Here is a 14259-nt window from a genome sequence, read left to right on the forward strand (position 1 = left end):
CCAATGGGGCCTGGGAGAGTAGCCCAGTAATGTGAAAAGTGGGAATTACCCTGATATGTGGTTTACTACTGGAACTCAGCATGGACAAAGGGCTCAGGTACTTTACTGACTGACTTTACCTGCCCCTTTTAAGGTCAAGGCTGCTGTACTCTGAGCTCTGTCTGGATTCTCCTAAGGAGTCATCAATGTGACTATATAAAAGTTTGGAAAAGCACCAAGCTAGAGAAACTACTTACCTGGCCTAGGTTATGTGTCTTTTTAGAAAGCTCTGGAATGGTGCAAAACTAGATACAGTTGTAACATAAATCCCAACAAAAATGCCACCTGCTTGATGGAAAAGACCACAGAGGCCAGTGCTTAGCTCAAAGGATAGGTGCTAAGGGTGTGTTTGAGGCACAGTGAGAAATGGTGGAGAAAGACAGAAGGTCAGGAGGTACTTCAGGCTCCCCAGATTACTACAAGTAGGCAGGGGTTTTGAGGATGGTTGGACAGCTATAGGGCGGTATGCCAGCTGTGCCAGGGGCCTATATTCTCCTTCCTCTCCAATCCATCCTCTTTTCATTCCCAGACCATTTCATTTCCTCTTCTCCTTGTGCCACATCTTTCTTGCATTTTGAATGGTCCCAATATTCCTGTATATCACTAAGCCCTTTTTGACTTGTTTCTCCTATCAGCAATTGACATGACAAAGCAACTTAACTATTTACTGGCCAGAAAATAAACAGTACAGCTTTAATTTTGAAATATTTTTCAAATTTCACACGTCCCCTCCCCTCATCAAAGATTTGGTTAGGCTTCTCAGAAAGACTCACACCCCCCATCCCCTTGCTCCCTGGTCGGGGACTGTTTCCAGCACTACATGCTGGTCTTTTGGAAAGTTTTTGTCCATAGATCATCATCAAAGCCTAAAAACTCTGGAAGGTCCATTACTCACTGGTTCTTGCCCAGGCAGGTTGCTTAGTAAGGCCATCTACAGGGAAGCAATGAGAAATTAGAAGCAAAGAGGGGAGTTACCTGAGGCTGTCCCCCATGAACTGTGGCACTTCCAGGAGGGTCAGGTTCCTCTTCTGCTGGACTCAGTCCATAGACCATGACTAGTATCTACAGAGCACTGTTTCTCTCTCAGGGTCCTTGGCTGGTGCTCTGGGAGGGAGTGTGGGGTGGCAGGCACCCAGCTGGAAGAGATCTGGACAGACCTGTTTTCCCGTGACGGGGATAGGTTTGTGGAGACATGAAAAGGTGGTTCAGGAAACTGGAGATTCTTGAGATAGAAAGATCCTGGGCAGCTTGAGCCATCTGGTGACCTGGTTCTGAGAGGCATTTGCTGAGTCGATGGATAGACACATCTTGAGAGACTTTTGCAGCAATTTGTTTGTCACTTATAATTGACCAAGCTTTAAAAAGATTCCAACCCTTGTATGTGTAATGAGGCGTAGGAAATTTTATTCACCATAATTTCTCTTAGGAAGAAGGCTGTCTTTGTCATAAGAACGTCTTGAGCAAGGCGTCAGAAGAGGAGGTTGGTCTGCTTGACAGAGGGGGAAGAATTGTGGTTTTCGATCCTGCCAAGAGAGGAGAGAGAAGGAAGGAGAGGGAGAAACAGTGGGAAGGAAAGCAAGCATCTGGGATGAGCTGAGAGGCCTGTGACTGGGGCTATCTTGAGACTGGTCATGACTACTGGGTGGTGAAAGTTGTTGATGTGTTGTACCATTCTCCCCTCCACCATCATTCCTGGGAAGTTGCCAGTAAAGTCTGCTTGGTTCTTGAAATTTCTGCAAGAGTAGACTATTTAGGGGATGGATCTTGAGGAGCTGTGAGTCTCCTATCATGGTGCAGTGTGTACAGGATCAGCCCCAGCTTTGGCTTTGCACCTAGGTCATGGAATTAGATCTAGATCTCTAAGGGCAAGGTTGTACCAGCTGACATCAAAGTTACTTTTAATTATGGGCTGAAGATGAAAGGAATTTGCTCTTCTAAATTCAATAATTAAAATAAATAAATAAATAAATTCAATAATTATTTAAGGGAATGAATGGTTGACAGATTATCATCCTGAAGGTCAGGGAAAACTACCTGGAATATTAGTGTTAATAACATGAACTCAGTGTAGGATAGACTAGATAAGTAATTATATTGATGTTGGAAACCAGGGTTCTCACCATGAAATTAGGAGGATATAGATCCGGAGGAGGGGAAAGGACAAAGGATTACATGATATTATATTGAATTGGAAGTGTGGAATATGAACTCGTGGCACACACACACACACATTTATGTTTATAATTTCCCAGTTTCCTGGCTCTGCTCATTGAAAGGGCATAGAAGCAATGGTACCTGGTAACAGTGAACACATTTAGCACTCAGATCTTGGTTTCTAAATACCGCTACCTACTAAAAGAAACTGAAGCTTCTTGGAGAGGTGGCCAAATCCACATCTGGGACAGGGAGAGCTGCTACAGAAAGTAGGAGGGCACTCATGAAATGATGGAGACGCAGGAACTGGCTTGAAGGGACCCCCCCTCGTGACATTTGGGGAACTTTGAACATTAAGAAGAATGAAAACAGTGGTTATAACACACTAAATAATCATAATAGTAATAATAATAAATCTGCAAGTCAATAATAACAATAACATGAAGGAGGAGGAGGAGAAGTCCATGAATCTGTAGTAATACTAATAATTACTAACTTTTAGTAATACTAAAAGTGTGGGAGAGGAAAGCTGGTCTTCATCGAAGAATGTCAGCTGATAAATGTAGAAGGAAAGAACCATTGTGTAACGCTCAATGAACTCACTGACTCTGACCAGAATCATCAGTGGATGCTACTTGCATAGAGCAACGAGTTGTAGGGAAATGGGATATGCGTATGCTCTCAAGTAAGTCTCACCCTGAAGAGGAGTTAGCAAAGAGGACAAGTTACCTTTACAGTAAAGAGCTCAGAGGACACCACTTTAGCCAGGTGACCAAACTTAGCATCACTGGTGAAAAAATCTGACATTATGTGCCTTCTGATGTGATATGATTCTTGCAGTAATCCCTAAATACTGGAATACATGAAAGGCTAAAGAAGAAAATAAAAACAACTCATAATCCCACCTGCCAGAAATTGTCACCATTGACATTTTGCTGTATGCATATTTGCAAAATTAGGATGATTTATATAATATGTGTGTGTACGTGTGTGTGTGTGTATACTCTTTATATAGAATATGTACAGAGAATCATATGATATATATGTTTGCATAACACTCTTTTTTCCATGTAGCATATCATGAGCATTTTTCCTTGTTATTAAATGTTATTTCAAAATATATCTAATAATGACCTAGTAATCCATCATGTGATTATTCTGTAAAGTACTTAATAATTTTCTCTATTGTGACCCACTTGGGTGGTTTAAGTCTTTTGCCATTATAAATAATATTGCAATAAATATCCATGTACGTAAATCTCCCCATATTTCTTTTTATTTTCTTTGCATAAATTCCTGGAAGTAGAATTTCTGAACATAAGACATTTTAAGGCTTTTGATATGTATTGCCAAATTGCCCTGTAGATTATGCCAACCTGTAGCAAGATCATATCAGTTTATAATCTCAATAATAGTGAGTGATGATGTCCATTTATTTATTTTTATTTTTAAATTTTTCACCAACTAAATTTTTTTTAAAGTAGGCTCCATGCTGGGCATGGAGCTCAACGTGGGGCTTAAACTCATGCCCTGAGATCAAGACCTGAGCTGAAATCAAGAATCAGATGCTGGGCAGCCCGGGTGGCTCAGCGATTTAGTGCAGTCTTCTTCAGCCCAGGGCGTGATCCTGGAGGCCTGGGATCAAGTCCCACATCAGGCTCCCTGCATGGAGCCTGCTTCTCCCTCTGCCTGTGTCTCTGCCTCTCTCTCTCTCTCTCTCTCTCTCTCTCTCTGTATCTCTCATGAATAAATAAATTAAATCTTATAAAAAAAAAAAGAGTCAGAAGTTTAACCAACTGAGCCACCCAGGTGCCCTTCAACTAAATACTTTTTTTAAAATACTTTTTAATTATAATGTTTCTCTACACTTTAAAAGAATTTCAGTATAGTTAATATACAGCATTAGTTTCAGGTGTACAATATAACAATTCAACAATTCTATACATTACTCAGTGTTCATCATGATAAATGTACTCTTAATCTCTTTGAGGATGTCCATTTAAACGCCTTCTAGACAGCATCGATATTCTAATTTAAAAATCTTTAATGGAATTTTTAATTAAAAAATAGCCAAATGTCAGTACCTTTATACATTTTAAGCTCTTGCGTATCTGTATGAATTTTTTGGCCTATTTATTACCCTGAACATTTCTTACTTGCTTTTTTTCATTAATTTCCAAGTCTTCATAATTTTTAATTTTTTACTTATTCTTATTTTTTATTTTTTAAAAAGATTTATTTATTTATTTTAGAGAGTGAAAGAGAGAGATCACGAGCAGGAGGGGCAGAGGGAAAGGGAAAGGGAGCGAGAATCCCTAGGAAGACTCCTCGCTAAGCACGGAGCCAGATGTGGAGCTCTATCCCTGGACCCTGAGATCATGACCTGAGCCAAAACCAAGAGTCTGGATGCTTAACGGACTCTGGAACCCAGGCGCCCCCTTTATACTTTTTAAAAATCAAAATTTAAAGTCTATATAACTGTCCCTCTTAGATGCTTAGATCTAACACATAGGTGGCTTCCTATCTTTTGCTTTTCCAAGAAAAATAGTCTTGGACCTATCACTTTTCACTTCTGCTACATTTATTTTCTAGAATAAATTCCCCAGGGGTGCCTGGGTGGCTCCATGGGTTAAGTGTCTGTCTTTGGCTCACTCAGGTCAGAATCCTGGAGTCCCAGGATCACGACCCACCTCAGACTCCCTGCTCAGCTTGCTTTCCTTCTCTCTCTCAAAATAAATAAATAAAATCTTAAAAAAAAAAAAAAAATTCCCCAGAGTAGGCTACCCAGGCTGGAGGGCTGATTGTTTCTAAAGTTTTTGAGATAACCAGACAGATTTATTTTCTAAAGGGTTGGACCTTCTATTATGCTGCCAGAATTATATCTGTTTACCTCTCATGGGCCACCTGAAAGTGACCACAGGTCAGCCACAGGAAAGCAGAGCCTTTCCCTAGGTGCCCCTGGTTTCCCCTTCCCTTGGGCCTCCCTGAGGGTGCCTGGGGCCATGGGGAGCCAAGGACCAATCTCAGCACAGATGTTTAACCCTGTGGGTCCCAGGACTGCCAAGAGGAAACAAGAAGGGGCTTGGGAAGGCTAAGGGAAGACAAGAGAAGGGCTTGAGAGTCTATCTGCCTATAAATCATCATCCCCAAGTCAATCATGCCCCAAGTCCTAGCGTTTAGAGCCACAATAAAAATGGTTCAGGCCATCATTGTGGCCAAGGTGAGAATGATGGTTCTGCCTTGGGCAGGTGCAAGACTGACCCAGGTGAGAACAGGTACTGAGCAATCAAGGCATGATGTGACATCAGCTGCTGCCCTCCCCTCCCCCTGCCTTCCATCAGCCATCCCTGCTTCGTTCTCTCACGCATTCACCATTGTCAGTTCATTCCCCCGGCCCCTGATGCTGCCTTTTTTATTTTTATTCTTTTAAAGTTCTGCAAGCATTGAGATTCCCAAAGTCTCCCTTTTGCCTGAAGTGCCCATGTTTGAATGCTTGTTTCTCTGTGTCAGGCTGGGCCTGGCTTTGAATGAGAGTAAAGAAGGCCCTTCCATTTCTTACCAGAGGTGCCCTGCCCCCCTAGCTCTGGGGGATGTAGGCATTGCTGTGAAATCACTGGGAGACCACCCTTCTTTCTATTACTGTTACGAGAATAATAAGGTCTTCCATGCTGATGTTTTGTGGAAATGGCCCAGAACTGGGACTGAGGGGATTTGGGGTTTCTAGGTTGCCTTCTGCCTGCCCCTCTGTGACCCTGGGCATGGAAATGCCCTTCCTTTTTCTGGTCCCGATTATTTCAGAGAGGGGGTGGCCTAGATGGTTCTATGATAGATGCATACAAAGGGGTGTTCTTATCCATATCCTATGTGAATAGGGCATGGTCTCTTGTAATTCTGGGATTCTGTCCAACGAGCATCACCATCGAGCGACTTTGGTCTGTGGCTTTGGAACCTGGATTCCTAACCCTGACCATAGCCTTCACCTCTCCCCCAACAGCCTCAATGACTCATTTTTGTTAAATCTCTCTTATGCATAGCCCCATATAAGAATGGACAGGGGTGAATGGGTCCTGTGGATCCGCAGATGTACCTGAAACCAGCACCCCCGTCACTGCACTGCACAATCTCTGTCAGATAACGGGGACACACAGGTGCTTAAGTGGTTGGGAACCTCAGAGAGATGCAAACCAAATAAATGCACTCTGACTATTCAGAGGCAAAGGAGAACATTTCTGGAAGATTCGTGAAGATGGCACTGAGCCTGGAAGGATAGATGGGGATGGTCATAGACTGTTGGGGAGCAAGAGGGTCCTGATAAAGTGAACAGTATGAATCAGGTCAGGAGGTGGGAACCTGCAGGCACCACCCGGACAGGGAATGGTCCCTTACCGGAAGTGGAGGTGAGTGCTACTCATCCTGTCAGGTGCTATCATGGCCAACATGTATTTAATATATTAAATATTATTATAATACATTTTTATATCATTTTGACATCCTCTCTTAGCCAAGCAGGGATTCCATACAGTCTGAATTTAGTTTGAGGGTGGGCTATGGTGCCCCTCTCCCCACAAAAAAGATTAGTTTTGTTTTTGATGACTCTTTCCCCAGCTTTCCTTTTTGTGTCCTGCTCTCTCTGACCACCACCCTAACACCCCATGCCTGCCCCTCTGCTTCCTCCTACCTCTCAGGACTTTGGGGCAGGACCCTTGGATCCAGATTTCTCCTCTGTTCAAATTCTCTGCCCTGGAGCAGACCTTCCAGGTGCCAGTGTTTCCAGAAGGACCTTCTGGAGACCATGCCCCAGTCAAATACAAGTAGACAACCTCAAGGTGACACTCTAGCAGGTGAGCTAGAGGCAGGCAAACCAAATGAGGGAGTCTGAGAAGCAACCTGGGCCAACCCTTCCCCTGGCCCAGGGCTCTAGAGAAGGGCCTGCAGCCTTTCATCGGCCCTAGCTCCTAGCTGCCTTTGCATTCAGGGCCTGGCTGCCTCTTTGTTCCTAGTTGAAAAGACTTCCTGCAAAGTTCACCCGACCACAGACCTCCAGCTTTCCCCAGCCCTCAAGTGCCCAAGGCTCCTCTTTCAAGCATCACAATGCATGGGGGTGAGAGGAGGGTTTAAAGCTGGGAAAACCCTCCTCCCATTCCTCAGGGCTCCCCAGTAATGTCCCCATTCTCTGCCATGAAGAGCCCAGTCCTGAGAACAGTGAGGCCGGGCGAGCTCTTAAAGCAAGTGTGTCCTGGGGGCTTTGGCTGCCCCACAGGGGATCTGAGCCCCAGCCCCTCAGCTTCTGACAGAGGGGCCTGGCTGAGCATTGGGATGGCAGAGCAACAGAAAAGCACGTTCTAGCTTCTTCCAGTCCTAATTTCTCAGACTTGTCTTCAGGAACTTTGGATTTAGTTCTCCCTCAACTCATGCCAAGATCAGAGCTCTTTGGAACTCATTCTTGTGGCAGGAGGCCTCCCTTTGATGACTGTGTCAAATGAGATGGAGTTTGGCCAGGTTGTTATAGGAACTCGGGAGAATCCCTGGAGTGGGAAAATAATGAGAACATGCGGCCATTCACCATTCAGCGCTGGAAAGTAGAGCATTCATTGTCCCGTGGCAGAGGCTGCGGCGTGGGAGGAAGCTGGCCTGGGGTGGGGAGCTTGCCTCGTCCCAGGAGGCTTTCAGAGGGGTGGGGGGCACCCAGCAAGAGTCTGACTAAATTCTGGGTACAAACACTAAACTTTTCACTTTCCAGCCATGTGACCTTACGCAAGTTAAAACAAACAATCAACATGGTCCCGTTTTGTTGAAAAACAAATGCATTAAATCTGGAGGAAAATCATCCTCAGTCTTTTTAAACCATCCTCACTTTTGCGGTAGTTAACTCAGTGGTGTGTTTATGAGTGATTTAAAATTACCTTTTGTGCTTATCTATTTTTTTCCGACATTTTCTCTAAACGGCATGGGTTAAGTGCCCTCTTTACATCACCCCCCCCCGCGCGCCCCCCACAACACACACAAATATCCCACCAAGCTATTTCCAATTTGGAAAGAGATTCTGGGGAGAGACTCTGGAATTTTGGAGTTGATATGCATACATTTGAAAGGGGAGGGGCAGTACTTCCCAGCAGTCAGGCTGCTCCTACGTGAGAAGTTTCCCTGCCCTTGATGCCCTGGATTAGACCAGTGTTGGTCACAGGTACTTCACAGACAGGCCTGACGGGTCAGCTGGTCTGGCTGGCTGGTCTGGACTGGCAGTGAGTCCTGCTCTTGCAGTACAGGAAGTGGCTGTTCATTTCCCATCCTACGGGACTGTTCATCAGCTGGCTCAGCAAACACCCTGGCTGCCCTACTGGATGCCCTTCCTGGTACTGCATCCTGCAGTCAGACCAAGGGGCTTCTGTTGAGGTCTTTGCATTTCCATCCTCAGCTAGCCTTGTCCTTCTACTAAAAGGGGAACAAAAAAAAAAAGGAGGAGATCATGGGGACGCGGCAGCTTCACTGGGTTTCTTTGCCCATTCTGGACAACCCTGATGTCTGAGTCCCTTGTCTCACCTTGACATAGGCTGGCTTCTATGACTGTTCTCTGTTTCTTGTTAATTTTTTGAGGTATAGCCTGCATATGGTAAAATGCACAAATCCTAAGTTAATGGCTTAATACATTTTGACTTCTGTTTTGTTTTTTTTTAAGATTTTATTTATTTATTTATGAGAGACACACACAGAGAGAGGCAGAGACACAGGCAGAGGGAGAAGCAGGCTCCATGCAGTGAGCCTGATGCGGAACTCGATCCCAGGACATTGGGATCATACCCTGAGTCAAAGGCAGGCCCTCAACCACAGATCTACCCAGGTGTCCCTGACTTTTGTTTATACCCACGTAACCACCACTCAGATGAAGACATTGAACATTTCCATTACCTTGAAGGGTTCCCTCATGTCTTTTCCAAATCAGCACCCTGCCCCCTCACAAAAGTAACACTGTCATGACCTACACCAGGTTAGTTAGATTAGCTTGCCTGTTTTTTAAATCTATACATACTCTTTGGCATCAGACTTCATTATGTGTATCAGCCTTTCATTGCCGTATAACAAATTGTAGTGGCTTAAAACAATACTCCATTCCTTTGCTCACTGATCTTCAGTTTGAGCAGGGCTTGGAAGGGTTGGCCCATTGCTATTCTGTGTAGCATCTGCTGGGGCAGTTTGATGGGGGACTGGAAAGTCCATTTCAAAATGGATCACTTGCATGGTGGGTGAGTTGCTGCTCAGTTGTAGCCATGAGCCAGGGCCTCAAACCTGTCCAGGTGAGTCTCTTCATATGCAGCTTGGCCTTCCTCACAGTATGATGGCTGAGTTCCGAGTGACTATCCCAAGAGAACAAGGTGGAAGTGCAGGGCATTTTTATGACACAGCCTCAGGGGTCACATAGCCTCACTTCAGCTGTACTCTGCCCAGGATCAGCAGGAGGACACATGGACTCTACTTCTTAATGGGGCTGTGGGAAGGTTCTAGAAGAGAATGGGGCATGGAAGATATTAGAGCATCCGTCTCTGGAAAATATGTTTTGCCACATTCTGTCTGAGAGATTCATCCATGTTGTAAACTGTATTTGTAGTTTGCTTTTTAAATTGTTGTGTAATTTCCATTGTGTACATATACTATAATTTACCTGTGCATTCTAGTATTAACATTTGGATTGTTTGCAATTTGGGGCTTTTTGAGTAGTGAAGCTATGAATAATTCTTATACAAATATTTTGGTGGACAAAGGCTGCCTTCTATTGCCTTGCTGTCTCTTTTTTTTTTTTTTTTTATGATAGTCACAGAGAGAGAGAGAGAGAGAGAGGCAGAGACATAGGCAGAGGGAGAAGCAGGCTCCATGCACCGGGAGCCCGACGTGGGATTCGATCCCGGGTCTCCAGGATTGCGCCCTGGGCCAAAGGCAGGCGCCAAACCGCTGCGCCACCCAGGGATCCCTCTTTAGCTTTTAAGATTTTACAGATGAGGGGATCCCTGGGTGGCTCAGCGATTTAGCACCTGCCTTTGGCCCAGAGCATGATCCTGGGGTCCTAGGATGGAGTCCTGAATCAGGCTCCCTGCATGGAGCCTGCTTCTCCCTCTGCCTGTGTCTCTGCCTTTCTCTGTATCTCTCATGGAAAAAAAAAAAAAAAGATTTTACAGATGATACAATTCTAGCCTCTTTTTTTTTCTCTCTCTTTCCACACCAGTTACTATAGCCATATGCACTTTAGTATGTAAATCTCTGCTAGTGTTTTAAAAATGTTGAAAAGAAATTATATGAGTATTACATAAATATGTTATCTTTATAAAAACTTTCAATATTACAATTAAGATTAAATTTCCTCCTGACGCCCCTTGTCAAATCTGGAGCTGTTCCTCCTACCCCAATGTAACTCCTGTCACTAGTTTGGTGGGTCTCCTTCTAGAGCTTTTTTGGTGGATTTACACATATAAATATTCTCATAGAAAATATTGTTTTCTATGTGTGTGTGGGCTTTGTTTGTTTGGTATAATGAATGGCATCATACTGCTCTGCAATTCATTTTCTCACTCAAAAAAATATGTTGGAGATGGAATCACATACAGATCTACTTCACTTTTTAAACTGCCTAATAATGTTCCATGCTATTATCAGAACACTGTCATGTAGCCATTTCCCCATGGAAGGACACTTAAATTGTATCCTTCCTTATTGTTTGCAAAGGAGAGAGTTGCAGGAGTCTTGGATCTGTGCCGCTCAATGTCTTTTTTCTTTCTCCTGTAGAGACGTCTCAGAGAAGCTGTGCAGCTGCTGGAGGACTACAAGCATGGGACCCTGCACCCAGGTGTCACCAATGAACAGGTAATTCTGCTAGAGGTAGGGGGTGGGGAGGAAGGTGGCAAAGCTACATCCCCTTCCCTGTAGCAGAACCACTCTCTTGCCTTCATTATCCACTTCTACTGCTACTACATAGCCGTGTGGACTTCCGGCTTTTTGGAGGAGACTTTGAACTCTCCCTCATACCCTGAACCTCATGGAAAGCATGGATGCTGATAAGGCAAGAGAGGCGCAAATACCATAATTTCCTGGAGCTGATATGTATATATATTCTCAACTCACATTCGGTGATGTCAGAGTGGTAGCTTGAAATCAGCCATGTGGAAGTATTTTACACCATGGAAATTGGCAAATGCTATAAGCCAGGACTTTCTTCCCAAAAGAACTAATTTTTAAACATTTACTAGCATACCACTACTCAAAAGTTCAGGATAAGGATGGGAAAGACAAGGGAGTATGGTGGGGATTAGGCTAGGACACTGATTTTATTTTTTAAAATATCAGTTAGGACTTTGAACTAGAGCTAAGTGAAATGTTAATGGTTGTTTTTGGGCTGGAGGAAAGGTAGAGGGATGCACTATAGGGCTACTTTAATGATTATAGGGACACACGGTTAACATGTCAAAGTTTTTCTTTTTCAAAATCTTAAAAATTAATTTCACACTTTTTTTTTTCAAAGTAATATGTATGCAGGGGCACCTGGTGGCTCAGTCAGTTTAGCATCTGCTTTCAGCTCAGGTCATGTTCTCAGGGTCCTGGGATGGAGCCCCATGTTGGGTTTCTCCCTCTCTCTCTGCCACTTCCCCTGCTTGTGCTCTCTTGCTCACTCTGTCTCTCTCAAATAAATAAAGGCTTAAAAAAAACCCCTCCAAAACAAAGTAATATATGTGCATAGTTCAAAAAGTCAAATAGTACTAAAATACCAGAAGGAAAAATAGTATGCTGCTCCCATCCCCCTTCAATTCCCATTCCTTTTCTCTAGAAACAAATACTTTTAGTTATTTCTTCAGATAGGAATCTATGACAAACTAATATGCTTACCTATAGTCCTATTTTTCAACTTGTTCTTTTGTATTCAGCTGGATTCAGCTCTCTTGTTATTTACCCCCATAAAAAACCACATGTCTCTCCCCCATCCTCATCACTCTCCCAAAATAGTTGTCATGGATTTGAGGGTTTGTGGATATTCAGTATTCACAATGATATAAATAGGATTTACTGTTTTTTGTTTTCTCTCTTGTTTAATTTTATATTTTACCTGGAATTAATGATTCCCTAAGTTTTTCACATTGGCATGGTTTTCTTTATACCTTCTTGATCTCTTACTACATCCTAGCAGCATTTTGATACTTTAAGTGCCTCCTTTCAATCTGAAGACCTCTGTCCTTCAGTTCTATTTTTTTTCCCTTGAAATTTTCCCTCCTCCAGCTCTAGGTCTTCCTGTTGGTGTACACTTTCATTTTGGTGGAATACCTCTTTCAGTAGCTTTCTAAAAAAAAGTAAATGTAAAGAAATTTTTTTTAAGATTTATTTGTTTATTCATGAGAGACACAGAGAGAGACAGAGACATAGGCAGAGGGAGAAGCAGCCTCCCTGTGGGGAGCCTGATGCAGGACTTGATCCTGGAACCCCAGGATCATGCCCTGAGCCAAAGGCAAATGCTCAATAGCTGAGCCACCCAGCTGTTCCTGTGGGAAGAAAATTTTGAGTTCTTTTAAGTCTGAAAATTGTCATTCTGCATTGTCTTTTTTTTTTTTTTTAAGGCTTTTTGTTGGTGGGGGAGGGGGTGGGGTAAAGAGAGAATCTTAAGCAGGTTCCATGCCAAACACAGAGCCCAATGTGGGGCTTGATCCCATGACCCTGATAGGACCTGGGCAGAAATCAAGAGCCAGATTCCAACCAACTGAGCTACCCAAGTGCCCCTACACTTAGTCTTAACTGACAGTTTGGCTGAGAAGAAAATCCTAGGCTTACAGACATTTTCTTTCAGAATTTTGAAGACCTTGTTTTACTGTCTTCTCAGTATTGGAAAATGTATTCTCATTGTCAGCTGTTGGAAATCTGATATATTTAATTTCTGATTCTTTGTAAGTAACTCATTTTCCCTCTTTGGAAATGTTTAGTATGTTTTCTATTATATTTATTTTTGAAATTCCACAATGCCTTCTCTTAAAATTTATTATTTTGGGTTCCTGGCAACTCCTTTCAATCTGAAGACTCCTACTCTCAATTCTGGCAAATTTTCTTATACTGTTTCTTTGATAATTTCCTCTTATTCTGGGACTCCTATTTGTCAAATATTTGACATCTTAGATTGACACTTATATTTTTTTCTCTTCCATCACTTTGTCCTTCTCTGTGGCTTTGCAGGAAATGTCCTTGAGTTTATTTTCAACATATCGATTGAAATTTTAACTTCAGCTACTATAATTTTAATTTCTAAGAGCTCTTTGATTCTTTTTAAAATTGTTCTTAATAGAATTCTTTTCCTGTTTGCAAATACAGTAACCATCTCATTTCTCTGCATTCTGGAAGCCAAGTAGGGGAAGGAGGCTGGATTCCCAATAGTTGCTTTGCAGACTTTAATTAATTTCCCTACTTTGAATCTCACCCAATCCCATCCTCCACTGTGTGGATGTTCCCAAGTCTGGGATCACTTGGATTCAGTTTCTCCAGAAGGCTGATAAGCCCTCAGCATCTGGGGAACACAGGTGATGGTGGTTAAGAGTCATCTTGTGGGGCACCTGGGTGGCTCAGTGGTTGAGCACCTGCCTTTGGCTCAGTTCGTGATCCTGGGGTCCTGGGATCGAGTCCTGCATCAGGCTCCCTGTAGGGAGCCTACCTCTCCCTCTGCCTATGTCTCTGCCTCTCTGTGTCTCTCATGAATAAATAAATAAAATCTTTTTTTTTTTTTTTTTTTTTAAAGAGTCACCTTGCTGTATGGTGAAGGTCTTGGGATCTTATTACTTTGAGGATAGACTTTTAACCAATTCCCTGTGTTTAGCTTATGATTAGCCTTTTTTTCCTATGGTACCTGGTCTCTCCAAGTCCTGAGTTTTGCTGGTGTTTTGAGGGCAATCAACTGTCTCCTTAAGCATGCACTCTGCAGGCACTGAGGGGGTGGTTACTTCCTCTCTACTGGATCAGTTACTAAAACTTGTTTTCCATTCAAAAGCATAGTGCTATCCCTACTCTGCTGTTGTTTCCTTTTCCATTCTTTTGGTAACTTTATGAGGCATT

The 14259-nt window shown here is 43.2% G+C and overlaps 1 protein-coding gene across 14 annotated transcripts in view; it reads left to right on the forward strand.

The window, feature by feature from the left end:
• SFXN5 (sideroflexin 5) overlaps window positions 1-14259 on the forward strand; it is a 122687-nt gene that overhangs the window by 13085 nt on the left and 95343 nt on the right. For 13 of the 14 annotated variants that reach the window (XM_025453566.3, XM_025453564.3, XM_025453567.3 and 10 more), the window contains one exon: window positions 10966-11043. In XM_025453566.3, the coding sequence (XP_025309351.1) occupies window positions 10966-11043 (78 nt within the window). The remainder of the gene's footprint in view (window positions 1-10965; window positions 11044-14259) is intronic. The other variant, XM_049096194.1, reaches the window with a different exon arrangement.

Source organism: Canis lupus, chromosome 17, assembly GCF_003254725.2.
Source record: "Canis lupus dingo isolate Sandy chromosome 17, ASM325472v2, whole genome shotgun sequence".
Taxonomy (NCBI): Eukaryota; Metazoa; Chordata; class Mammalia; order Carnivora; family Canidae; genus Canis; species Canis lupus.